The following is a 27,907-nucleotide window of genomic DNA, read 5'->3' on the forward strand; positions in this document are numbered from 1 at the left end:
AAAAATAACCATTTACCCTTGGGCATAATGTGGTCATATTCTGGTCGTACCTTCGTTCTTGTAGATGAATTTTTGCCTGATTCTACGCACAATGCTTAGGCTTGCTCGTAAATGTATAGTATTTAGAATATGTTCACTCTTATGGAGGAGGTGGAGGATGGAGTCAGACTACCTCTGCGAACTCCGCGCTAAGACCAAACATCCAATTTTTTCAATGCTGGGCGCAAGTGGCCGTGAATACATACCAACTAGGATGGCGTACGTACGTAATAATGTATTTTATTGATCTTTAAAAGAAAGATATGCGGATATTTTTTAAAATAATTTATATTTCTTAATTACAGCTGTTTGCCGTATTGTCAACAACTATGCTTATGCTGCAAATATCTCATTAAAAACATTTCCCTAAGCAACTGGAAGATGTGTGACTATAAAGACTAGAAAGTGCGCTTGAGGGCGAAGACAGGATTAATATTCATTTCCTAAACCTAACTGCCATGTGGCTTTCATGCAGAGTCTTCCTTTTTCTAACGAAATGTGAGATATTTTCAATTTCGTCGTATGGATCAAGTTTAATGTTGCGCAGAAGGCCGGTCCAAAACTGAAGATAATCGTAATCTCTTGATGATTGTTGGTATAATTTCGAATACCTGATACTTAGCTTGTTGTTGAAGAACATGTGCTAATAGAGAAGAGACAACAAAAAACATTCACGTGTGATTCTACATGATAAAGCTTATTGCGAAGAACTGCTTAATCTGTAGTAAACGTGAAGAGATCTGAAAGCGTTGTTATTTTGGTTGGAATACGCTGTTGTTAATGTACGAAGTATCTAACCAGAAAATTGTACAAATGTTATGAGTGGAGGTTAAGTGTTTTTCCTTAAAAAAATCATTTTATTCAACACAGCAATATTACGATTGTGAAACAAAGATCATAAGCAGGAGAAGTTCTTTTGATTTAAAATAATAATTTATTTCGTAACATACAAGCTAGGATTTATTTTATGCCATATAACTAGTCCTTCGCCCGACTCGTTCGAAAATGTTCAGTTCCACCGCTCGCATGTCCAGTCGCTTGGAAAGCTCATTCGCATATACCAACTGTGATGCGATCATCTGCTTGTAGAATGCATTTGTTGTGCTCAGCTCATTCGCTTCATCCTGCATCAGGAGCTCCGCCATCTTCGCCTTGGTCCTACTGACACGTGCCGCTTCCGTGTTGCGTCGACGCATCTCCATCTGCTCCGGAGTTCGTTCTTTGGCTGGATGTTGGCGTGCCATGCTTTTGTGGTAAAAAAGCGAAATTTTATCACGAGCCTCTGCGTCTGTAATTGCCGCGTTGTACCGTTTGAGAGGATTGGTTTGAAGTGAGTTGTTGAAGTGCAATATAGACCGGGTGTCGTTGTTGGTTGAGTCGCTGTGGTTCGACTGAGTTTCATGGTTGTCACCGGTCCAAACGATGTCCTGGCGCCTGCTGTCGCAGCTGTCGTCGCTTTCTGAATAGCCGGAGTTGTCCGACCACACAGCGGGCTTCCGATCCTTTCCTGTCCAGCTTAGCACATTGTCCATGCGCGCTTCAATTTCTCCATTCTGGCTGGTATTAGTCTGCTTCAGTTGTAAAAGGTTGCTGATGGTGAAGCTGGTTGAAGTATCCTGTGCTTCCTGGAACTTCGCTGACTTTTCCGATGCACGATAGAGTTGAGAATCCATGTTGAGTAGAGTATCGATGTGGTCCAATACGGTTGAGTAACACGTGAATAATAGCGAGCTGTAAGCACACACGTTGTCCAAGGAATAGCTTAGTGCAACTGATGTCATTCCATGCAACTGTGTGCCCTTTTTATATGTTGGAGAGGGTTCGGTAAACAGAAATGTACCCTGCTATACCTAACCCTGCATTTGCTGTAGGAATATTCGTTACCTCAGGTACAAAGTTAACCTTTACCCTTGGGCATAATGTGGTCTTACTCTGGTCGTACATTCGTTCTTGTGGATAAATTTTTGCCTGATTCTACGCACAATGCTTTGGCTTGCTCGTAAATGTATAGTATTTAGAATATGTTCACTCTTATGGAGGAGGTGGAGGATGGAGTCAGACTACCTCTGCGAACTCCGCGCTAAGACCAGACATCCAATTTTTTCAATGCTGGGCGCAAGTGGCCGTGAATACATACCCCAACTAGGATGGCGTACGTACGTAATAATGTATTTTATTGATTTTTAAAAGAAAGATATGCGGATATTTTTTAAAATAGTTTATATTTCTTAATTACAGCTGTTTGCCGTATTGTCAACAACTATGCTTATGCTGCAAATATCTCATTAAAAACATTTCCCAAAACAACTGGAAGATGTGTGACTATAAAGACTAGAAAGTGCGCTTGAGGGCGAAGACAGGATTAATATTCATTTCCTAAACCTAACTGCCATGTGGCTTTCATGCAGAGTCTTCCTTTTTCTAACGAAATGTGAGATATTTTCAATTTCGTCGTATGGATCAAGTTTAATGTTGCGCAGAAGGCCGGTCCAAAACTGAAGTTAATCGTAATCTCTTGATGATTGTTGGTATAATTTCGAATACCTGATACTTAGCTTGTTGTTGAAGAACATGTGCCTTTAGACAAGAAATAACAAAAAACATTCACGTGTAATTCTACATGATAAAGCTTACTGCAAAGAACTGCTTAATCTGTAGTAAACGTGAAGAGATCTGAAAGCGTTGTTATTTTGGTTGGAATACGCTGTTGTTAATGTACGAAGTATCTAACCAGAAAATTGTACAAATGTTATGAGTGGAGGTTAAGTGTTTTTCCTTAAAAAAATCATTTTATTCAACACAGCAATATTACGATTGTGAAACAAAGATCATATGCGGGAGAAGTTCTTTTGATTTAAAATAATAATTTATTTCGTAACATACAAGCTAGGATTTATTTTATGCCATATAACTAGTCCTTCGCCCGACTCGTTCGAAAATGTTCAGTTCCACCGCTCGCATGTCCAATCGCTTGGAAAGCTCATTCGCATATACCAACTGCGATGCGATCATCTGCTTGTAGAATGCATTTGTAGTGCTCAGCTCATTCGCTTCATCCTGCATCAGGAGCTCCGCCATCTTCGCCTTGGTCCTACTGACACGTGCCGCTTCCGTGTTGCGTCGACGCATTTCCATCTGCTCCGGGGTACGCTCCTTGGTTGGGAACTGGCGTGCCATGCTTTTGTGGTAAAAAAGCGAAATTTTATCACGAGCCTCTGCGTCTGTAATTGCCGCGTTGTACCGTTTGAGAGGATTGGTTTGAAGTGAGTTCTCGAAGCGCAATATCGACCGGGTGTCGTTGTTGGTTGAGTTGGAGCCGCTCGATCCTGATCCGTCGCTGTGGTTCGACTGAGTTTCATGGTTGTCACCGGTCCAAACGATGTCCTGGCGCCTGCTGTCGCAGCTGTCGTCACTTTCTGAATAGCCGGAGTTGTCCGACCACACAGCGGGCTTCCGATCCTTTCCTGTCCAGCTTAGCACATTGTCCATGCGCGCTTCAATTTCTCCATTCTGGCTGGCGTTAGTCTGCTTCAGTTGTAAAAGGTTGCTGATGGTGAAGCTGGTTGAAGTATCCTGTGCTTCCTGGAACTTCGCTGACTTTCCCGATGCACGATAGATTTGAGAATCCATGTTGAGTAGAGTATCGATGTGGTCCAATACGGTTGAGTAACACGTGAATAACAGCGAGTTGTAAGCACACACGTTGTCCAAGGAATAGCTTAGTGCAACTGATGTCATTCCATGCAACTGTGTGCCCTTTTTATATGTTGGAGAGGGTTCGGTAAACTGAAATGTACCCTGCTATACCTAACCCTGCATTTGCTGTAGGAACATTCGTTACCTCAGGTACAAAATTAACCATTTACCCTTGGGCATAATGTGGTCATACGCTGGTCGTACCTTTGTTCTTGTAGATGAATTTTTGCCAGATTCTACGCACAATGCTTTGGCTTGCTCGTAAATGTATAGTATTTAGAATATGTTCACTCTTATGGAGGAGGTGGAGGATGGAGTCAGACTACCTCTGCGAACTCCGCGCTAAGACCAGACATCCAATTTTTTCAATGCTGGGCGCAAGTGGCCGTGAATACATACCAACTAGGATGGCGTACGTACGTAATAATGTATTTTATTGATCTTTAAAAGAAAGATGTGCGGATATTTTTTAAAATAGTTTATATTTCTTAACTACAGATGTTTGCCGTATTGTCAACAACTATGCTTATGCTGCAAATATCTCATTAAAAACATTTCCCAAAACAACTGGAAGATGTGTGACTATAAAGACTAGAAAGTGCGCTTGAGGGCGAAGACAGGATTAATATTCATTTCCTAAACCTAACTGCCATGTGGCTTTCATGCAGAGTCTTCCTTTTTCTAACGAAATGTGAGATATTTTCAATTTCGTCGTATGGATCAAGTTTAATGTTGCGCAGAAGGCCGGTCCAAAACTGAAGTTAATCGTAATCTCTTGATGATTGTTGGTATAATTTCGAATACCTGATACTTAGCTTGTTGTTGAAGAACATGTGCCTTTAGACAAGAAATAACAAAAAACATTCACGTGTAATTCTACATGATAAAGCTTACTGCGAAGAACTGCTTAATCTGTAGTAAACGTGAAGAGATTTGAAAGCGTTGTTATTTTGGTTGGAATACGCTGTTGTTAATGTACGAAGTATCGGTACCAGAAATTTATACAAATGTTATGAGTGGAGGTTAAGTGTTTTTCATTTAAAAAATCATTTTATTCAACACAGCAATATTACGATTGTGAAACAAAGATCATAAGCAGGAGAAGTTCTTTTGATTTAAAATAATAATTTATTTCGTAACATACAAGCTAGGATTTATTTTATGCCATATAACTAGTCCTTCGCCCGACTCGTTCGAAAATGTTCAGTTCCACCGCTCGCATGTCCAGTCGCTTGGAAAGCTCATTCGCATATACCAACTGCGATGCGATCATCTGCTTGTAGAATGCATTTGTAGTGCTCAGCTCATTCGCTTCATCCTGCATCAGGAGCTCCGCCATCTTCACCTTGGTCCTACTGACACGTGCCGCTTCCGTGTTGCGTCGACGCATCTCCATCTGTTCCGGGGTACGCTCCTTGGTTGGGAACTGGCGTGCCATGCTTTTGTGGTAAAAAAGCGAAATTTTATCACGAGCCTCTGCGTCTGTAATTGCCGCGTTGTACCGTTTGAGAGGATTGGTTTGAAGTGAGTTCTCGAAGCGCAATATCGACCGGGTGTCGTTGTTGGTTGAGTTGGAGCCGCTCGATCCTGATCCGTCGCTGTGGTTCGACTGAGTTTCATGGTTGTCACCGGTCCAAACGATGTCCTGGCGCCTGCTGTCGCAGCTGTCGTCACTTTCTGAATAGCCGGAGTTGTCCGACCACACAGCGGGCTTCCGATCCTTTCCTGTCCAGCTTAGCACATTGTCCATGCGCGCTTCAATTTCTCCATTCTGGCTGGCGTTAGTCTGCTTCAGTTGTAAAAGGTTGCTGATGGTGAAGCTGGTTGAAGTATCCTGTGCTTCCTGGAACTTTGCTGACTTTCCCGATGCACGATAGAGTTGAGAATCCATGTTGAGTAGAGTATCGATGTGGTCCAATACGGTTGAGTAACACGTGAATAACAGCGAGTTGTAAGCACACACGTTGTCCAAGGAATAGCTTAGTGCAACTGATGTCATTCCATGCAACTGTGTGCCCTTTTTATATGTTGGAGAGGGTTCGGTAAACTGAAATGTACCCTGCTATACTTAACCCTGCATTTGCTGTAGGAACATTCGTTACCTGAGGTACAAAAATAACCATTTACCCTTGGGCATAATGTGGTCATACGCTGGTCGTACCTTCGTTCTTGTAGATGAATTTTTGCCTGATTCTACGCACAATGCTTTGGCTTGCTCGTAAATGTATAGTATTTAGAATATGTTCACTCTTATGGAGGAGGTGGAGGATGGAGTCAGACTACCTCTGCGAACTCCGCGCTAAGACCAGACATCGAATTTTTTCAATGCTGGGCGCAAGTGGCCGTGAATACATACCCCAACTAGGATGGCGTACGTACGTAATAATGTATTTTATTGATCTTTAAAAGAAAGATGTGCGGATATTTTTTAAAATAGTTTATATTTCTTAACTACAGATGTTTGCCGTATTGTCAACAACTATGCTTATGCTGCAAATATCTCATTAAAAACATTTCCCAAAACAACTGGAAGATGTGTGACTATAAAGACTAGAAAGTGCGCTTGAGGGCGAAGACAGGATTAATATTCATTTCCTAAACCTAACTGCCATGTGGCTTTCATGCAGAGTCTTCCTTTTTCTAACGAAATGTGAGATATTTTCAATTTCGTCGTATGGATCAAGTTTAATGTTGCGCAGAAGGCCGGTCCAGAAACTGAAGTTAATCGTAATCTCTTGATGATTGTTGGTATAATTTCGAATACCTGATACTTAGCTTGTTGTTGAAGAACATGTGCCTTTAGACAAGAGATAACAAAAAACATTCACGTGTAATTCTACATGATAAAGCTTACTGCAAAGAACTGCTTAATCTGTAGTAAACGTGAAGAGATTTGAAAGCGTTGTTATTTTGGTTGGAATACGCTGTTGTTAATGTACGAAGTATCTTACCAGAAATTTGTACAAATGTTATGAGTGGAGGTTAAGTGTTTTTCATTTAAAAAATCATTTTATTCAACACAGCAATATTACGATTGTGAAACAAAGATCATATGCGGAAGAAGTTCTTTTGATTTAAAATAATAATTTATTTCGTAACATACAAGCTAGGATTTATTTTATGCCATATAACTAGTCCTTCGCCCGACTCGTTCGAAAATGTTCAGTTCCACCGCTCGCATGTCCAGTCGCTTGGAAAGCTCATTCGCATATACCAACTGCGATGCGATCATCTGCTTGTAGAATGCATTTGTAGTGCTCAGCTCATTCGCTTCATCCTGCATCAGGAGCTCCGCCATCTTCACCTTGGTCCTACTGACACGTGCCGCTTCCGTGTTGCGTCGACGCATTTCCATCTGCTCCGGGGTACGCTCCTTGGTTGGGAACTGGCGTGCCATGCTTTTGTGGTAAAAAAGCGAAATTTTATCACGAGCCTCTGCGTCTGTAATTGCCGCGTTGTACCGTTTGAGAGGATTGGTTTGAAGTGAGTTCTCGAAGCGCAATATCGACCGGGTGTCGTTGTTGGTTGAGTCGCTGTGGTTCGACTGAGTTTCATGGTTGTCACCGGTCCAAACGATGTCCTGGCGCCTGCTGTCGCAGCTGTCGTCGCTTTCTGAATAGCCGGAGTTGTCCGACCACACAGCGGGCTTCCGATCCTTTCCTGTCCAGCTTAGCACATTGTCCATGCGCGCCTCAATTTCTCCATTCTGGCTGGCGTTAGTCTGCTTCAGTTGTAAAAGGTTGCTGATGGTGAAGCTGGTTGAAGTATCCTGTGCTTCCTGGAACTTCGCTGACTTTCCCGATGCACGATAGAGTTGAGAATCCATGTTGAGTAGAGTATCGATGTGGTCCAATACGGTTGAGTAACACGTAAATAATAGCGAGCTGTAAGCACACACGTTGTCCAAGGAATAGCTTAGTGCAACTGATGTCATTCCATGCAACTGTGTGCCCTTTATATATGTTGGAGAAGGTTTGGTAAACTGAAATGTACCCTGCTATACCTAACCCTGCATTTGCTGTAGGAATATTCGTTACCTCAGGTACAAAAATAACCATTTACCCTTGGGCATAATGTGGTCATATTCTGGTCGTACCTTCGTTCTTGTAGATGAATTTTTGCCTGATTCTACGCACAATGCTTAGGCTTGCTCGTAAATGTATAGTATTTAGAATATGTTCACTCTTATGGAGGAGGTGGAGGATGGAGTCAGACTACCTCTGCGAACTCCGCGCTAAGACCAGACATCCAATTTTTTCAATGCTGGGCGCAAGTGGCCGTGAATACATACCCCAACTAGGATGGCGTACGTACGTAATAATGTATTTTATTGATCTTTAAACGAAAGATGTGCGGATATTTTTTAAAATAGTTTATATTTCTTAATTACAGATGTTTGCCGTATTGTCAACAACTATGCTTATGCTGCAAATATCTCATTAAAAACATTTCCCAAAACAACTGGAAGATGTGTGACTATAAAGACTAGAAAGTGCGCTTGAGGGCGAAGACAGGATTAATATTCATTTCCTAAACCTAACTGCCATGTGGCTTTCATGCAGAGTCTTCCTTTTTCTAACGAAATGTGAGATATTTTCAATTTCGTCGTATGGATCAAGTTTAATGTTGCGCAGAAGGCCGGTCCAGAAACTGAAGGTAATCGTAATCTCTTGATGATTGTTGGTATAATTTCGAATACCTGATACTTAGCTTGTCGTTGAAGAACATGTGCCTTTAGACAAGAGATAACAAAAAACATTCACGTGTAATTCTACATGATAAAGCTTACTGCAAAGAACTGCTTAATCTGTAGTAAACGTGAAGAGATTTGAAAGCGTTGTTATTTTGGTTGGAATACGTTGTTGTTAATGTACGAAGTATCTAACCAGAAATTTGTACAAATGTTATGAGTGGAGGTTAAGTGTTTTTCATTTAAAAAATCATTTTATTCAACACAGCAATATTACGATTGTGAAACAAAGATCATATGCGGAAGAAGTTCTTTTGATTTAAAATAATAATTTATTTCGTAACATACAAGCTAGGATTTATTTTATGCCATATAACTAGTCCTTCGCCCGACTCGTTCGAAAATGTTCAGTTCCACCGCTCGCATGTCCAGTTGCTTGGAAAGCTCATTCGCATATACCAACTGCGATGCGATCATCTGCTTGTAGAATGCATTTGTAGTGCTCAGCTCATTCGCTTCATCCTGCATCAGGAGCTCTGCCATCTTCGCCTTGGTCCTACTGACACGTGCCGCTTCCGTGTTGCGTCGACGCATCTCCATCTGCTCCGGGGTACGCTCCTTGGTTGGGAACTGGCGTGCCATGCTTTTGTGGTAAAAAAGCGAAATTTTATCACGAGCCTCTGCGTCTGTAATTGCCGCGTTGTACCGTTTGAGAGGATTGGTTTGAAGTGAGTTCTCGAAGCGCAATATCGACCGGGTGTCGTTGTTGGTTGAGTTGAAGCCGCTCGATCCTGATCCGTCGCTGTGGTTCGACTGAGTTTCATGGTTGTCACCGGTCCAAACGATGTCCTGGCGCCTGCTGCCGCAGCTGTCGTCACTTTCTGAATAGCCGGAGTTGTCCGACCACACAGCGGGCTTCCGATCCTTTCCTGTCCAGCTTAGCACATTGTCCATGCGCGCTTCAATTTCTCCATTCTGGCTGGCGTTAGTCTGCTTCAGTTGTAAAAGGTTGCTGATGGTGAAGCTGGTTGAAGTATCCTGTGCTTCCTGGAACTTCGCTGACTTTCCCGATGCACGATAGAGTTGAGAATCCATGTTGAGTAGAGTATCGATGTGGTCCAATACGGTTGAGTAACACGTGAATAACAGCGAGTTGTAAGCACACACGTTGTCCAAGGAATAGCTTAGTGCAACTGATGTCATTCCATGCAACTGTGTGCCCTTTTTATATGTTGGAGAGGGTTCGGTAAACTGAAATGTACCCTGCTATACCTAACCCTGGATTTGCTCTAGGAATATTCGTTACCTCAGGTACAAAAATAACCATTTACCCTTGGGCATAATGTGGTCATATTCTGGTCGTACCTTCGTTCTTGTAGATGAATTTTTGCCTGATTTTACGCACAATGCTTAGGCTTGCTCGTAAATGTATAGTATTTAGAATATGTTCACTCTTATGGAGGAGGTGGAGGATGGAGTCAGACTACCTCTGCGAACTCCGCGCTAAGACCAGACATCCAATTTTTTCAATGCTGGGCGCAAGTGGCCGTGAATACATACCAACTAGGATGGCGTACGTACGTAATAATGTATTTTATTGATCTTTAAACGAAAGATGTGCGGATATTTTTTAAAATAGTTTATATTTCTTAATTACAGATGTTTGCCGTATTGTCAACAACTATGCTTATGCTGCAAATATCTCATTAAAAACATTTCCCAAAACAACTGGAAGATGTGTGACTATAAAGACTAGAAAGTGCGCTTGAGGGCGAAGACAGGATTAATATTCATTTCCTAAACCTAACTGCCATGTGGCTTTCATGCAGAGTCTTCCTTTTTCTAACGAAATGTGAGATATTTTCAATTTCGTCGTATGGATCAAGTTTAATGTTGCGCAGAAGGCCGGTCCAGAAACTGAAGGTAATCGTAATCTCTTGATGATTGTTGGTATAATTTCGAATACCTGATACTTAGCTTGTCGTTGAAGAACATGTGCCTTTAGACAAGAGATAACAAAAAACATTCACGTGTAATTCTACATGATAAAGCTTACTGCAAAGAACTGCTTAATCTGTAGTAAACGTGAAGAGATTTGAAAGCGTTGTTATTTTGGTTGGAATACGCTGTTGTTAATGTACGAAGTATCTTACCAGAAATTTGTACAAATGTTATGAGTGGAGGTTAAGTGTTTTTCATTTAAAAAATCATTTTATTCAACACAGCAATATTACGATTGTGAAACAAAGATCATATGCGGGAGAAGTTCTTTTGATTGAAAATAACAATTTATTTCATAACCTACAAGCTAGGATTTATTTTATGCCATATAACTAGTCCTTCGCCCAACTCGTTCGAAAATGTTCAGTTCCACCGCTCGCATGTCCAGTCGCTTGGAAAGCTCATTCGCATATACCAACTGCGATGCGATCATCTGCTTGTAGGTTGCATTCGTTGTGCTCAGCTCATTCGCTTCATCCTGCGTCAGGAGCTCCGCCATCTTCACCTTGGTCCTACTGACACGTGCCGCTTCCGTGTTGCGTCGACGCATCTCCATCTGCTCCGGGGTACGCTCCTTGGTTGGGAACTGGCGTGCCATGCTTTTGTGGTAAAAAAGCGAAATTTTATCACGAGCCTCTGCGTCTGTAATTGCCGCGTTGTACCGTTTGAGAGGATTGGTTTGAAGTGAGTTCTCGAAGCGCAATATCGACCGGGTGTCGTTGTTGGTTGAGTTGGAGCCGCTCGATCCTGATCCGTCGCTGTGGTTCGACTGAGTTTCATGGTTGTCACCGGTCCAAACGATGTCCTGGCGCCTGCTGTCGCAGCTGTCGTCACTTTCGACCTTTTAGGCGGACGAATCATTGTCATCATTCAATTTGGACGTTTACTACGCCTCCTCTGTCCATGTGGACGAGCTTAAAGGACTTTACAGGCTGGAACGTCATTGTAGCGGCTCCTCGATTGTCCTTCCACCAGGACATGTGCACGGTGAGCTGCAACACGCTTCATCATTTACACTTTGCGCATTATGATAATGTCGCTGGATGTATTCTTATTTTTCCGTTACCCTACCTTAAATTCTTTTTTATCAAAATCGCCACCAAACATTGTTTCGGAATATTATTGCACCATTAAGTTGATTTCGAATTTTGTTTATCCAACTTTTTTATTTATAATACTATTTCAACATTATGCTCTAATGAACAGTTTATTCATATAAACGTTATGTGTAACTTTGTATACATCTTTTATTAATTTTTCAAACATTCATTCGTAATTTACATCTAACCAGTTCGTTCGAAAAATTTTAACCCCACCGTTGGCATGTCCAGCAGCTTGCAGAGTTTCTTCACGTACACCAACTGGGAGGCAACCATTTCCTTGGTGGTTAAATTTATCGTACTAAGCCGCATACTTTCGTTCAGCTTCTCCTGTTCTGTCATCTTTCGCTTGGCCCTAGTGTCACGCATTTTAACTGCCAAGCGATGTAGGGTTTCTTGCTGCTTTGGAGTACGATCTTTGTTTGGGAATTCACGAGCCATGCGCTCATTGTATGGAAATGCGATTTTCGAATGTTCCTGCTTGTATGTTGCATTCCATCGTTCCAGAGGATTCGATCCAACTGGAAACTGTGTAGATCGGCTGTCGTTAACGGATGCGCTGGTGTCGCCCAATTCGGATCCTTCGCTGTGATTTGACTTCGCTTCATGGCTGTCACTGGAGTTAGGCGAGCCAAGATGATCGATGTTGCTATTGTCACTTTCTAAATAGCTCGAGTTGTCGGACCACACAGCAGACTTCCGTTTCCTATTGGTGTTGGACCACCCTAGAGCTGTCGGCAATCCATTTTCCCTGTTCCCTGCTATCCGTGCTGTTGGTTGTGCAGAGTTATCTGTGTTGAAATCTACTGCTCCAGATTCCTTCTGCAATCTCGTTGATCTTCTAGGAATTCGGTTGTGTTGAGAATCCATCTTGTAGCAATAACTTGATGAAGTTTCGATAACGGACGACTAGCTATGCTTGATGTGCACGAATGCGTTACAATGCTGGTAGAAATAACAACAAGGTCTGTCTGAGATGAATTGTTGCACTTCATATTTATATCATCTACCATTGGAGAAGATACCTACCTGCTCCAGATGCTCGATAACGGAGAGCATTACCTACCGTTTGGCAATGTTTGAATATCGTACCTGGACGAAGTACGGCATTATGTGTGCGTGGACAGCTGTGAGAAATGTACCTAAACACAGGTGGGCAAAAAATTCTTTTGTGAAACTCACCCTTAGCAATTGTAACTAGCAAACGTGAGGCAAAGACAAAAGTAGATATCGTATTTAAAAAAATGCCCTACAGAATATGAAAGTCCCATCTATTCGATACACAAATGTCGTATCCTTCAAATGAAGCAAATAATGATCATATTTCTCGGACGATCGTTGTTATCATTTTCATGGTTGTTAGTAAATGAAGATAGTAAATCAGCCATTGAACCAATGGAGCAATAGCCACATATAGCTTACCAAATTGCCGGATAAAAAACATTTCCCAAAACAGTTCTGCTAGCTATGAGCTGATCGTCCTCGTTTGAAGCATGTTTTTTTGATTTATTTCACATTTTGGCACAAGTATAATCACATGTTGAATCACACAACGTTCCGAGGTCTATTTTAACTGTGTTTCGATACTGCTGCGATCGGGCCGATATTGTTTGCAAGCTACACATGGGGTTTCCAGTACTAATCCTCGATCCTGACCTAAACGCGATTGGCCTATGTGAATGTAACCATACGGCGACGTGTACACATCAAAAGCGCACACCAAAAGATGTCCAGTTTAGGAGAAGTGTTTTTTTGTGTGTGTGTGTAGATTTATTAATGATTTTTCTCTGTATTCTTTTTTTTACAAAATCTTTCCATCCGTCATTTGCTTGTTTCGATTTGCTTCTTTTTACATCTATGCATTATGCGCTAGCATTTGTTTGAACACGCGTTCGACAACAAACTTGGTTTGCGGTCTTATATTAAAGTTCGACATGGTAATACATCAGATGTTGCCAACCATACAGATACACCGTTGGCGCTGTAATCCGTTGTTGTAGGCGAGGGAAAACATAGTTGAAAGCATTTCCGAAGCACGAAGCAGTGGTGTAATATTTTAAAACAAAGAGACACCAGCAAAGGAAAGTAATGCACATGATAATGTAATGTACGCGCCGTACAAGTGGACTAGCAATTCGGCTTCCTATCTTCAAACCTTCCAACGATCGGTTTGCGAGTTTCACAAGAATTTCAAGTTCTCTGATCATGCTTCGAATTACCAACGTTTCGGTAGATATAATAGCTAATAGTAACCACATTCCTATGAGGAAAGGAAATAATATCATCCTTGTTTGACATAACGTATATCGGCAACCCAGGTCAATCTATTATCAATTGTCGTTGCAGGTATGATGTTTTCTTCAAACGTAATTTAGCTTTTATGCTTTCTATTTTGTAATAAAGTGTCTGATTGATGTTTAGTAATTAAAAAATCAACACGAAATCATTAACTGCTACAAAAAAACCTCTTTTAAAATAGTTCAGGCAGGCTGAAACAGAACAGCTAGCTAGCCGAGCAGAACGTAGACTTGTTATGTGAACTTTGGAGAATAGTTTGAACCTCTTGTTGAAGATAGTTAATGTCGCAATGTTAAAAAAATCATTTAATAAACCAAAAAAAACAAAATAACAAATACAATTGCAACAAAGACACCTTCGCTATGGCATGATTGGAAGCAGTATACTTGACACAGCTATATTGAATGCAAATGATTACAACCCTACATAAAAAAGTAGCCGACGTTCACTCTTTCGTTTGATTGCTGAACTGAAACCCTGATACAACAGCAATGCAAAAGAAGTAAAACCGTATCACAGTGAGATCAGAATGGGGGAGGAGGGAGGTTATGCTAGCAATGTGCCACCATACTACATATCGTCATCGGCCATTCTTAGGCAATGCGTTTGTTCCGACCTCAGCATGTTTACACTTTACCGCAATGCTCTGTTTGTGTTGCTCTGCATGCGCTTCGTCAAAAGGTAATACAAAGTTGATTTTATTTTAAATATAATGTTCATCCGAAAAAATGGACATCGTCCAATGGAAAAAAATGGTACGCGGGACCTAGAAGGATAGGAAGTGGTACACTATCTACATTAACTTTGCCCGAGCGTAACCTGTAGTCGTAGTCAGTACTGGACGCATGCATCTACTGTCGTTTGCCAATCGATTCGCTCGCTGCTCTATGCTTCTACTTTCCCCTGATAACATCCTCCCGAATCGGAACGGTGGCATATGCTGGTGTGTGTGTTTGAACGAGTGTTTACTTCCTTTTTGAATCAAGCAGCATATTCTTAGTACTTTGTTTTCGGACTGTGCCGTGTTCTCTCAGCATCGAAGAGCGGTCATCCATTTCTTTTGTTTGTGTGTGTGTGTGTGTGTATATATGTAATATGTTTATGTAAAATTATATCACCCATCTAAATATTCCATTTGCTTGCACATCACTTGCACCGGTCCATCCAAGGCTCCGGTTTCGTTTGCGTACGTGTACCCACTCCGTCTCACTTCTGCTTTCACTCGAAAAGTTGCCTCCAATCCTATCACGCTTCGCTTTCACACGCCCAATAATGTAGCGGGTAGTACAATAGTTAACAACAATAACACAACAGCAACAACTTTGCGCTCACAAATATTCTTTCTCTTCTCTAAAAACAACAAACACCTCACCCCTGAACGTTTCACGAAACGACCTACATAGTTCTCCTCCGTTACCTGCCTATATCACGCATTCCTTGATTTGCTTTTCCCAAACTCCCAAACGTAATCCGCCCCAAAATTACATTCGTGCTCCATCACTCGGTAGGTGTGAGGCAGCTCACAAAACTGGCCAAAGGGCTTCGTGCGCCGGTTGGTAATCATGTCATGTATCGCATAACTTCGCGTAAGGCATACAGTAGCTCCGCCTGATTGCGGGCCTCCAAGATCATAAGATTGATGTGAACCTGGAAGCGAAACGAACGGACTGTTAGTTAGTATCTATCTGTTTGCAGGATGTTCTACCGGCTGCCATTACCTTTTCACTGTGTTGCAGCTCGACGAGCACACTGTCGTAATCCATCTTGGTGATGCGCTCCGGGAAACAGCAGGCCGTCTTGATGAACATCTTCAGCGAGCGATCGAGCAGCTGGTTTACCTCCCCATAATCGTAGTCATCGTGGCGGATGCCATAGATGCACTGGATATAGTTCCATATGGCACGGCGGAACTTGGACGTGTCAACATTCGTACGTCCTGCAATCGTGTAATACGTTAGATTGTAGGCCGCCCGGAATTTGTCATCCAGATAGAACCCAACGTCATTGTACAATCTGCCGATGAGAGGAAGCAAACAGGCGGGAATTAGCGAGGGTTTTTGCCGATGTCGCTGAAATAGGGGTGTGTTACCTATTAACTAGTGAGTATCCATGGTCGTCCCAGGAGTAGTCCTGTATCCGGAACGTTTGCGGAATGTTTTCCGCACCACGACGAGCGAAATCCCGATATGTGAAGCACGGATCGTCCACGTAGCGGCCTATCTGCTGTGGCACCTCAGCCGGTGCCTCCCGTACAACCGGTGGCAATTCAGCCGCTTGCTGCTCGACATGCTTGAACCGATTGCTCAGCTCCGTTTCGCTACATTCGTCAATCTTCTCCGACAGGCGCTTCATACGCTGCATCAATGCATCGACGCTCACTTCCGGACGGATATTACCTGGGAAGGGAAAAAAAAAACGCGATGAACCCTGGAGGAGTCAGTAAATCGAGACCGGCGCCGGTGTAGGGTTGATTGCTACTTACCATCATCACTATTCGGGAGGTTTTCGGGATGCTGAGAATTATACAGATCATTTAAACGATTGAAGGCAGTCTTCTGGGTGAGAACGTTGTTGTTTTCAATTTTGTGACTAGCGCCGTCCAGCTCCTGGGTTAGCCCGCAGGAAAACACGAAGGAGGAAAGCGAATGGTAGTGGGCGAGTAGCACAATCGCGTGGACTACCTCGGACAGTGACCAACTGTTCTGTCCTTTTGTAAGCCGCTAGAAAGGTAAAGCACATATTAATCAAAGGTCTTTATCAAAACGGATATCATTGGTAATTAGTAGGGGGAAATGTACAAACCTCGATGTGTTCCTTGTTTAGTAGCCATGGGCGATGGGCAAGGATTTTGTTAATGTCTGAAATGGCACGCAGTTTCGCCGGGATGTGTTCGAGCCCGTTCAACCAGCTCGGGTCGCCACCGTTCGCCAGGAATATTTCCTCATACAGATTAACCAGGTACGTGCATTTATGGCGGGCAGCAGCCTGGAATGGAAACGTGAACCGATCAGTGACCGAGTGGTGACCATACCATGCCGATCGCGTCTATCTTACCATAATAGCTATATAGTTCCTATAATCGTACGCCAGCGGTCCATCGCACTGCATGACAAATTTCTGTGTGTTTAGAAAGTGGTCCAGGTAGCGTGGATGGTATGCGATCACCTTAGTGACATGGTCCAGATTCGAGCTGTCCGTTGGCGAGTTCTTGGAGCCGTACTGGAAGAGAGTGAGTGGAAAAGAAATGTGTCAGTAAAAAAACAAAGTTTAACAAACAAACCAAATGGAGGAAGCAACAGAGGGTTGGGAAAGACAAGACAACAAGACGTCGTACGTCACACATCGGCTAACACGGCACGGTACGGTTGCAAAACAATAACCGCAAAGCGGAGTGAGCTCTTTAATCTCAAGATGTCCTCCCGCAGAAATTATCATCAGTGGCGGCCGTTGACCCAATGCGACCGAAGGTCCTGATAAAACGAGATTGACGTCAATAACAGCGCGGTTGGCTCGCGAATCTATGATGGACTGCTATTTTTTTTTTTTTTGCTCAATCCTCAAGCTATTTTCCTGGATCGTACGATCGACCGATCGCTAAAGTTAACTTGGAAAAACCGTCAATCGGGACGAATTGAATCTCACCTATGGGCGAATTTTCCGTCCCACATGGGTGTAAGAGTCGAATGAAAAACAAACCCCAACCACGCTGCTTTGCCAGCCGGCCCAACCAGGACAGGTGACGTTTTGGCTTTCACCCTCCAATCAGCTGTTGTTCGACAGCCGGTAAAAGATGTAAACAGCACCGTGTTGCGACCAGCACCAACGTCATTCGATGAGCGCCCCATCCCCGAGCGAAGCTGCGAATCGGTTTGGACGGTAAAAATAACAAACCATCGGCGAACCAATCGGACGCAAGTAGCTGTACCGGTGAGGTTAGGTTACTTTACGGTCGGGTAAACATAAGAAAAGCCGGCACCATACTCGCGACAGCGAGATTTGGACAACGGCCACTTACATTGCCTCGGCACAATATTTTGTCGCCTGTTTTTTTGCAAAACGCTCGTTTACATTCGAGAACCATATAATGTGGATAAATATTACACCTTCATGAGACCTGGTCATCCGCCCCCGTCGTTTGGTCGATGACAGCCGGAAGTTGCATTACCGCTTCCCCGAAACATTGTACCTTCTTTGCTCGATTCCGCTCGCAAAACTGAAGCCCAGCGGTGCGGTTTCACAGTCAATCGAGAATCACATCTGTTCACGGCAAACGGGGTAAACAAGTATGGTGGGACACGATCCCAAAACGCTTCCCGGGGTGTCCCTGCCGTCCAGACAATTAGGAGGTTTTAGTGGCGGCGGAAGACAAGCTACCGTTGCCGTGCATTGCACCAAAAAGCCCGTCACAACAGCGTTAGGTACGTGGCTGGCGGCGCTGTGAGATAAGCGCTAGATTTCCTGGTTGTTTTTTTTCTCGAAGAACAACAACCGCGGCCCAGAGTATGGCCCAGGCCCAGTGAGGTTGTTCCATCCCTACAGCGTCGGCCACAATCTGGTGGATGGAGTGCTCAGGGTGCGGGGTCCAGATGCAGCGCTGTATTGTTTACTGTCACCGGTTCAGCGAGAACGACTGGTCGCTGACTTCCTGCTTTTGCTGGCGGTGATAAGCAGTCGAATAAACACACGCGGGGTTGCATCAGCGTACTCCAGTTTACCGATCGCTGCACACAGTTCGGCAACATTGTACGGTTTTATTGGGTGTTGTTCATCGCGTTTTAAATAGGTGGATCGTGTACTGACACCATGCCTAACCTAGTTACGGGCAGAAGGTTACGGACGATGTTCAACGTTGTCGGAAACATTTCTTTTGAGGAGGATCGTGATAGTGTTAACGATTTGGTGGTTGAAGTCTTTTAGTAGACACTAAATCCGGCTTTGAATTCTTGAAGAAATAGTGGAGTTATAAGACAGAGTTGGGATGTAGACGAGATGTTTCTTTTTCGCGAGAATAACTTAGAATCCACGAGATTTCAAATCACACAATTGAGATCTTCACATAATCACCCAATGCAACAGTTTTGAAACATACCCCGAACTTCATCCCATCCCTCCGAAACGCTCTGCCTCATCAGCAAATGGGAAGTGCTTAGTATCCAGCTGTACCAGCAGTAGGTCCACTCACACGCTGTCTGTTTGCGCCCGTCGTGCAAAACGCCGCCGATAAAGACACGGTTTCGCCGCAAAAAAGCAAAAATGGGAAACATCTGTAGCGCGCATTCTTGTCCCCGTATTGGAGGGTTGTTGGTTTTTCTTTTTTCGGTAGCACGTCCAACAGTTTTGTTTATCGCAACGCCACTCAACTTTCGCTACCGTGTTGTCAACAGGGTAGGCAAAAGGGGATTTGAATGGCGGACGGAAGAAATAATAAGGAGGACACTCGGTAACCGCGGCAGCTATGACACGCGGGAAACCTGATGCGATCCGTCGCAAATAGCGCCAAGCGGACCGTCCGCTCGTTGACAGACTGTGTTGGCAGAGCTCGCGTACCAATACACATGTTGTGCCCGGTCGCCTGGGCGTATCATAGCAGCTGGATCTTTCGTCGTAAATTTGCCACGATAAAATGATTAATGGTGCGGTTTCGATCATAATTAGTTGCTCCCTTTCCGTCATAAAGCGCCTTGGTTGAACAAACAGTTTGTCACTGGGAGCTGTAGTTCCGGGTGGAATGCGGAGCCGTGTCAGTGAGGCTATTATAGAATAATTTCTCAACTTCGTCTAGGATGATGTCGGGTTCGGGGGCTCTTTGGTTTTCCCGTCTTTCGGTCCTCCCAAAGTCTACCAAAGTCCAGTGACCTCCGATTGCAAATATTGGTAACTATTGCAAACTGCTCAAGATCATCCTTCCAAAAGACAACGCCCAATAGACACATTTCCTTGCCATGCTTTGTGCTATCAGGTTTCATTATCATAACCATCACGAATCGCCGAGTTGGCCGTTCCATCACGAGGCAACGGCGTGTGATAATGATTATCTCACTCGAAATGAATTTGTTTGCATGTTTCTCTCTCTCTCTCTCTCTCTCTCTCTCTCTCTCTCTCTCTGTCTCTCAGGGCAACAGTTGGTTGTTTGCCGGTGTTGTTGCTACAACTACCCCTACTGCTACTGCCGTTGCCATTTCGTTGGACGGTCGTTTTTCTTCGATTTGATCAACTCTGTAGCAATGTGACCGCGCATCCCTCCGGCGTATTTGGTACCAAAACGTCCAAAAGTGTCGCCATTATTCTAGCACAACACGAACTGCACACGACTTGTAACAATGGGTTAAGATTTCACGCACTCGGATACTCCTTTTTTTTTGGACCGTACCTAGTGTTAACGTGCCCGAATGTCATCGAATTTGCATATTTGCTTGGCATCCAGAAAGGCGTTCGAGATGGCAGTGTATGTGTATGTGGTTTTATTTTATCTTTTTTAGCTTTATTTGCCAACCCCCCCCCCCCCGTGGTAAAACAGCTGCTCGCGAACATATGATCGTCGCGAGCTGTCAAAACCCGCTCGTCAAAGAGTGGCAACCCGCACAATGATGATGGATCGCGCATGTGTGTCTCTGTATTGGCCACTGTCTCTAGTGTGGTGGGGCAAACGAGGGGTGGGGAGGCAGCATCACAGGTGAGCGGGTCGTCAAATTTAAATTGTTTACATTTCACTCCCGGCAAGTTTGGGGGTCCACTCCGCACCGATATACCAACCAACGGCCAAATTTGAAGTGTTGTGTACGTGCGAGGTACGTATTATATATATTTTTTGTCGGTTCGTATCGCCACTTAAATTGTGGATAATTCATCATCGTGCTTGGAACCGGTAACGAGCTGCACGCAACGATGCCATGTAATCCCACTCATCAGCTGTGGAGAAGAATGACACACAGTGTAAGCGCACCCTTCTCAGCTGTGTCCGGTTTTGTTTTATTACAGTAAAAAAGGTTCGTTTTTTTTAGTTTAATTTCCATTGCGAAATTATCGAATTGTAAGACACGTAGTATGGGAATGACATTATTCCTGTGTTAGGCAACCATAAGAACACAGCGCATTCAATACGATCAAGGCTAATGTCGCAGTGGAGTAAGCGTTACAAAGGGAAAGTTTGCAATTGCAAGAACAACATAAAACACGTCTGCCATCCAACCAGAAACTAAAATGGCCAAAACGTGCCTCATCTGGAGTGCGGACATACGTTAAACTTCTCCCTTTGTGGGATGTTTCCGGACATGCATCGCGGAAGCCATCACCAACCATCATCTTTACGATCGACACACGAGTTCGCATTGTGGGGGACGACGACGACGACGACGTTCGAATACCATTTGGCACGAACTTAGCTTCGCTCAGCTATCCCGGCACGACTTCCTTATTGCATCGCGCACTGCAACAGCTTTATGACCCCGAAACAATGGTGCCGGATCGCGCACCAAATGCAAAACAAACCAATCTGACGGCGGTGGGGAGAGATCCTTCGGGGTCTTGGTCTTGATCTGCGAGATAAGATACAATTTATGGTGCAATCCGTGCCCAGAATTGCTTCACTAATTATTGGGTGTCGCTTTAATGGGGTTAGGTTTTATGTCAGATTTGTCACAATGCTTGGTTTGAACTATTGGTTCAAGTCTTCCCAGTTTTGTTCATTTATCCAAGGAATCCAAGGTATTTTAGTCGAAGCATGGTAGTAGTACATGAGATCCGATAAATCTCATAATCTCTACTACCTGGTTGTTTATGCACTCCGGTGCACTAATCCCAATGCGATGTTTACTACTCACAATGTCACACTGTATGCAGTGAGAAAGAGTGAGATTAACGCTATCGTACATTGTGTACTATTTATTGAAGTTCGTTAAGTCATCAGGGATGACTTACTGCCATGTGTCATAAGAAGTGAGAGGACTATTTTTAGATTAAAATTACTACGTGTGGACGTGTTGTCGTATAGAAATCATCCGAGGTATCTCTTCGCCATGGACAGGATGGAGTATAGTTGACCTCCGTCAACTACTGCTGATACCGCGATATCTCCACCCAGGAAAGTGTGGTCAACATCATGGCGCCATTTACAAACGCCTGTGTTGACAGTTTAATGGAAAATGTTACCAAAACGGAACACACCACCGCGGTGTTCGCAATGGAAGGCGACAACACACGACGGTTCCGCAAACAGTCCACCGGCAGAGGAGAATGTTGGGGGAAAGTGTAGACAACTGTGCTCAGGGAAACATCTTCATGGTCATTTGTGAGGTGTTTGGGTAGCAGCGAGGCTAGCGAAGCTTATGCCAAATAATGCCACCGCATGCATATGGTCCCGATGTAATGGGCGACCAGTCAAACGTTGGAAGAAATATTTCGGGACAGGTTAACGCCGTACGCGGAACTGCACCTCGGACCGTGACCTTCACGTGGACCGGTTTCAGTTTGACAAATGATAGACCAATAAGACCTGCGTAGAGATGTTGTATCCTCGAGGGAGGTTACTGCTTTTAGCAATTAATTCATCAAAACCGGGAACCAATCAAACATTTTTTTTGTCCTAGATGACAGATACCGACAGGTTGAACCTCTGTTTTGTGATCCCGCTCTGCGTTGTTGGTTTGGTAATAAGATTTAATTTCTAACCGAAAACGACTGTCCGTCAACATGACGATCGCGTGTCCTTCAGTCGCTCCACTTAATCCTTACACATTTCTGGCAGGGTTGAACATATTTCAACATACCCACCCCATCTCTCTCTCTCTCTATCTCTCCCTTTTTCGCTTGCTCCCTTGTCGCCACTCTCGTTCCAGCTATTGCTGCGTCCAAACTTTGTCCTCCTTCCTGTTGTACGATCGTTTGCGGAGTGGATGAAATGTTTACACCAGTCGACCCGAGTCGGAACCGGGCCACCAGCATCGGTGTGGTGCCATAGTAAAACCACCGCACGCTACCCACCATCCGGCAATGTACAAAATCTGTTGACAGAATCAACTCGCGCGGGGCATCTGCGACGCACTGCGTGTGTGACCTTCTGGTTCCTACATTCTCCGCGTTTAAGTGTTCCTTTTTTTTCTCACGGTGGAAGACAATCTTCTCTAGCCTGTGTTTTTTTTTGTGAAGTGTGTGAAAGAACGCTACGCCAAGAACGTCACGTATATCTTTCCCGCCACAAACTGTGAAGCAACAGCGTAACAAGTAAACAGTTCGTTACGGGCCCGAACTTGAAGTGGAAAGTTGAAATATTTCACGAAGCAAGTTATCCGTGACGCGTTTCTCGCGTTTTAAAGCGCATCGCCTTGCTCACCGGTGGAGAGGATAACGTTAACTTGGAATTCCACTTTTCCACCGATGATAGTGTTCTTTTGGCTGACAGTGAGCTTAAGTAAACAGTTTCGCAACAAAGCGATCGGGTAACTGGCTGGCGCCGTTGACATCGATCGATTTGTACAACAACTAGCACGTTAACACAACGGCAACAATGGATGGAAAGTAAACACAGCCAGCTAGCTGCAAAACCGTGCTAGTTCGATGGACTAATGGGGCCTCCGCAGGTCATCCAGAAAAACGACCTCTTGACATAAACCGCCTTGACGTGGTGTCGAAACGGCCGCGCGGCAAAAGTCGCCCACGAGCAGCACATCCGCAAAACTTTGGGGGCAACCGGGGCCCCGGAGATCCGCCACGCATACTGCCACCATACGCGGCCGCGTTGGAGAATCAAAACAAAGTGATAAATTACACTCTGAAAATGAAGACACCAACCACCGGCTTTGAACTTTGTTGTGAACTCGGAAATTTCAAGCAGAGAGATCAGGTTGTTTTCTTTTCGTTCCGTTGCCGTCTTTCTAACAACGAGCAGAAATAAAACATACACCGATCTATCACGCAAAACCCAGCACAACGGTCACCGAAACCCGGGGAAGGATCTGTTTTTTTGCGCACAGCTTCTGCCCTGGAAGAATGGTAGAATCTTGCTGCCGATGATATCATCCGCGTCGATGGGTATATGTTTCGTGAGAGTATTGCACTAGCAAGTATAGCCGTAAATGGCTGTCATTCACCGGGGCGAATAAGTGTGGTATTCTATCGGGTTAATTAAAATATGCTTTGCAGCCAGAGCCCCCCCTTTCCTTGGCGTGGTTCATTAAATCGCAAACAAATTATACTTTGAAGTGCTTTTTGCGCAAGGAAACTAGTTTAGAGGGTGCTTATATAAGCGTAAGAATAAATTCAGATCATCGCACCAATCATCGCAGAGCCCCCCCCCCATAAGGGGAGGGGGTGGTGCGTTACTTAAAAGCACTCGAAACTCCAACGGGGCGTTACAGACCGATTGGCGATTACATTCAATCTCTTCTACCCATTTACTACTCGCCTAGAAGCGTACTTTGTATTCAACGCGGTCGTAAAGTTCAATTACAAAATATGGCTCCACATAACACCATTCCACCCCCCACACCCCTTCCTGTTCCCCCCATCGCCACCCAAGCAAGGCGTGCGCGCGGGTCTGCATTTGGTGACACTCGATCGAGACCGATACGGTCTCTCTCCCGGGGGTGCTTGGATGGCAATAAAAAACAATCACTCATAAATCACTTTATTTCAAATGCACTCCAGTTCGAAGGGGGGGAAGGCACGTACTCAACAGTACAGGGGGAAAAACTGGGGTACACCAAATATGTGTACCGTAAGGTTTAACTATTCCATAGATGAGCTAGAGAAGTCCGTATCGGTCGCCAGAAGCTGACAAATAATGTATGAACGAACGGGCGCGTGCTGTTGCTGCAGTGTGTCACCAAGAAGGTGTGGGAAGCAAATGGATTGCAAGTAGCAAGATCTCAAACCTCGCTCCCCAAAATAGGAAGCGGGAGTACCATATGAGTGCGGTGTTTTATGTGCATTGTGCACTTCCCGCACGTAGCCGCAGGGCAGGGCAGGGCCCTCTAGTGCCCGCGAGACCCACAACGATTGGAGTTGCACCCCTTTTTGTAGGGGTTCGTCGCTTTGGGGCCGAAGGTTCTGTGGAGGGTCACGTCATATCCAATATCCCTGTCACGTTACGCGATTGATTCGCTCGCCGGTGCGAACCATTTTCGGTCCAACGGGTGACTCCAACTAACGAAACAGCAAATCTGCACCATCCCCCGGGGAGAGGTGATCACGTGCGTGCAAGTCTTTGTTGTTGTCACGAAGGTAAACACAAACAAACAAATGGTGCGTGGATTGGGAGGATGGACCGCTTCGTTTTGAGATATCTACGATTTATTGCATCGATTAGCATAAATTAAAACGGAAAAACGTTGGTAAACAAAGCACCCAACACACACACACACACACACATGCCCGGTGCGATACGATTTGTTATGGAGATTTGGGCTGCGAATAGAAATAGAAGTCGATCGTTCCGAGTTCCTGCCGTGTGTTGTTTTGCTAAGCGTGTCACCTACCTATACGGCACAGTGCCAAATCTGGAGATCTCATTCCAAACGAGTGCGATCAACCTGGTGGTGGAGGTCGTAGATCAGGTTTTGATACGATCATCACCACTACGCGGCGATTCTCTAAGCGCCCGGATAAGATCTCACCTGATCCGTTCGTTTAGGTAATTGTTGGCGTGAGGGTGTGAGCTACGGGACCAGCTAACATCGACTGTCCGATCTGTAGCAAAATAGGGGTACTTGTGGCATTTTATGCAGATTTGAAACCATCAGCAAACAAAACGAAAAAAAAAGCATAATTAAAGGCAAACCCCCTTTTTGTAAGGCCTATCACGGATCCACACACAAAAAAAAAATCCAACATCAGCGCATACCCTGATACATCGCGCAAAACAATACGATTCTCTGTATCAAAACCAAAACCAAAAAAAAAAAGATGGGAGGATCCATCAGCAGCAACACGTTTATGCAAAACGCGTACTCAACCGGCACACACCACACCGGGCATTCGCGCTTAACGCAACGTGCACAATGCGAACTGATACTTCCACCCTTCGCCCGTATGTAGTGCGTCGTGTTCGCGTTGCCAAGCTCAAGGTTCCAGAACCGCTCCTATTACCCACCTTCCGTGCTTAGGAAGTGCGTTCTCTATCCCATCCCGGTAGTGTCGCGCCGCATTCGGGGTGAAACCACTTCCACCGAAAAGGGGTCCATCATCGGTTGACGGGGGTGTTATTTGATGTGGGGAGGGAGGGTTTTGAATGCTCGACCCCCACCACCACCACCACCCGATCTGCCTGCTATTATTAGACATACGAACCACCCCGGCCAACTCCCCGCAAACAGCCCCAATGGACAAATTATGCTGAAGGTTAGGTTTGTCTTCTGTGCGGTTCGCAACCAGGGTGTTGCGGAGTTGTTGGTATTCTGCACCAATAACCAATGATTTCCTATACCTGGTTCTGTGATGCATGATGGGCCGGCTGGTACGGTAATGATTAGAATACAAACTAAATGGGGCGAGGTTCGTGTACCAGTCACAACTTAACAATATATAAACATTTCAATTTCTTCGAACCAGCAGCTGTATTGAATGAAAAAGAGCAAGCGTTTATTATAAAGCGACGAGACGACGAACGCATTTTCCGTACCGCAACAACACTACAGTTGCCGTGCCGATGCACACATACTTTACGACACGACCAGTGGAGGAAGTGTCGTTTTGTAACGTACTTCGCGAAGTGGGTAGTAGCTGAAGTGATTGCCGACAGCAAACAGAATAGGTCAGTTTGATTGCTTCCTTTTCTTGTGGACTATCGGGGATGGACCAACAACGGGGGGGCACCACTGAAGCATGACGACCTCGGGCTTTCAACCGCTCTGAATACGCCATCGTTTAATACGATTTGCAATCATCATCAAGCAATCCGTCCAGCGCTCTCGGTGGAAGGCGAAGGCGGGTCAGAAAGGACATAAATTTTACCCAAAACAAAACAAAAATAAAAAAAAAACCAACAGAAAGCAGCATAAATACACGCAGGCAAGAAATAAAATACGCGGATGATGTAATCTCGGTTCAAGTTTGCAACATTCTCAAAACCCAACGGATCGAAGCCCCAGTGCCGGTCGAAAGCGTGTTTGCCTGTTTGTCGCCTTTCGCGCTAGGTAGGTCATCCTCCTCCAGCACCGATCCGGCACCACCGTGGCAAGGAACGGTGTGCACAGGACACTGTGTGGCAGCACCCGATCCGGTTTAATAATGGGGAGGCGTGCGATAGTGCGCCCATACGCAGGCACGAGAATAAAGATGAAGCGGACCAACCAAACCAGTAAGAAACGAACCGTCTTTACCGAGATAAGCAAATGGAGGGCGGGGAGGGCATGTATATATATATATATTTATATGGTGACGAGGTGCTGTCGATGTCGACGGACCAGGACACTCTACAATCGACGTCAGTGAGTACGCGGTTAGAGTGGTGCCTGTACACGAGAGTCGAGGACAATTTAAGTCACTGGTTATAACCGTTTGCCGAAGGAACCATTGGCTATCTGGCCAGTTGACTCGTTGTTTATTCACATCGGTGTGAGAATAATGGGGCTTAAGAATGATGGTTTTTATTTCGCGATCACTTGCAGTTGAGCACAGGGAAAGTGGTACGGTGGGAGAAAAAATATTATTTTTGATCGTTATTTTTTATAATAATGGCTTTACGGCCGAGTACAGCCAGGATAAGTTGACCTTTCACTGTTTGGAGAAGGAAATGTCTTCAAACGGATACCTAAGGATAAGCTACCTTTAGTTCTAAGCCATCGGGCCTGGCTGTTCTTCTTGAATTAAAAAGGCTGTATTTCAAGGTTTGGGAACGACTCGGTGATATATTTGGTAGTAGCACCGGTCTTCACACGACACTTTTCCAAAATCTCATTCAGATCAATTCCTTGTACGTAGGACATATGACTGCACCGCTACGGGTAAATAAAGTCATAGAAAGCCAGAAATTGCAAACCTCTTCAAGTTGTTGTGTTTAAGATTACAGGGTTTTCGAGGATCGTTCAGCTGATGTTGATGTTGTTTATTCGAACATATAACAGGTTGGCTGATAAGTCCCCGGTCTAAC

The 27,907-nt window shown here is 44.5% G+C and overlaps 7 protein-coding genes across 7 annotated transcripts in view; all 7 read right to left on the reverse strand.

Moving 5' to 3' along the window:
- Nucleotides 1-1,004: 1,004 nt before the first annotated feature.
- Nucleotides 1,005-1,712, reverse strand: LOC128305178 (uncharacterized). Its single transcript, XM_053042511.1, has one exon. It carries the CDS (start codon nt 1,710-1,712, stop codon nt 1,005-1,007), a length of 708 nt encoding a protein of 235 aa, XP_052898471.1.
- A 1,225-nt stretch (nt 1,713-2,937) lies between these two features.
- On the reverse strand, nt 2,938-3,669 carry LOC128305185 (uncharacterized). Its single transcript, XM_053042518.1, has one exon. It carries the CDS (start codon nt 3,667-3,669, stop codon nt 2,938-2,940), a length of 732 nt encoding a protein of 243 aa, XP_052898478.1.
- A 1,225-nt stretch (nt 3,670-4,894) lies between these two features.
- On the reverse strand, nt 4,895-5,626 carry LOC128305184 (uncharacterized). Its single transcript, XM_053042516.1, has one exon. It carries the CDS (start codon nt 5,624-5,626, stop codon nt 4,895-4,897), a length of 732 nt encoding a protein of 243 aa, XP_052898476.1.
- A 1,227-nt stretch (nt 5,627-6,853) lies between these two features.
- LOC128305180 (uncharacterized) lies at nt 6,854-7,561 on the reverse strand. The gene has a single exon (XM_053042513.1). The coding sequence runs from the start codon at nt 7,559-7,561 to the stop codon at nt 6,854-6,856; it is 708 nt and encodes a 235-aa protein (XP_052898473.1).
- A 1,227-nt stretch (nt 7,562-8,788) lies between these two features.
- LOC128305183 (uncharacterized) lies at nt 8,789-9,520 on the reverse strand. The gene has a single exon (XM_053042515.1). It carries the CDS (start codon nt 9,518-9,520, stop codon nt 8,789-8,791), a length of 732 nt encoding a protein of 243 aa, XP_052898475.1.
- Nucleotides 9,521-10,745: 1,225 nt separating this feature from the next.
- On the reverse strand, nt 10,746-11,868 carry LOC128302973 (uncharacterized). The gene is made up of 2 exons (XM_053039824.1): nt 11,743-11,868; nt 10,746-11,267 (listed from the first exon to the last, which is right to left on the reverse strand). The coding sequence occupies exons 1-2, from the start codon at nt 11,866-11,868 to the stop codon at nt 10,746-10,748; spliced, it is 648 nt and encodes a 215-aa protein (XP_052895784.1).
- Nucleotides 11,869-14,157: 2,289 nt separating this feature from the next.
- LOC128302380 (sestrin homolog) overlaps nt 14,158-27,907 on the reverse strand; it is a 30,199-nt gene continuing 16,449 nt past the window's right edge. The window contains exons 3-8 of the mRNA XM_053039190.1: nt 16,879-17,043; nt 16,627-16,809; nt 16,307-16,544; nt 15,914-16,220; nt 15,543-15,837; nt 14,158-15,471 (exon numbers count right to left, since the gene is read on the reverse strand). Of these exons, the coding sequence (XP_052895150.1) occupies nt 15,385-15,471; nt 15,543-15,837; nt 15,914-16,220; nt 16,307-16,544; nt 16,627-16,809; nt 16,879-17,043 (1,275 nt within the window). The 3' untranslated portion in view covers nt 14,158-15,384. The remainder of the gene's footprint in view (nt 15,472-15,542; nt 15,838-15,913; nt 16,221-16,306; nt 16,545-16,626; nt 16,810-16,878; nt 17,044-27,907) is intronic.

The sequence above is a fragment of the Anopheles moucheti genome, chromosome 3 (assembly GCF_943734755.1).
Source record: "Anopheles moucheti chromosome 3, idAnoMoucSN_F20_07, whole genome shotgun sequence".
NCBI lineage: Eukaryota > Metazoa > Arthropoda > Insecta > Diptera > Culicidae > Anopheles > Anopheles moucheti.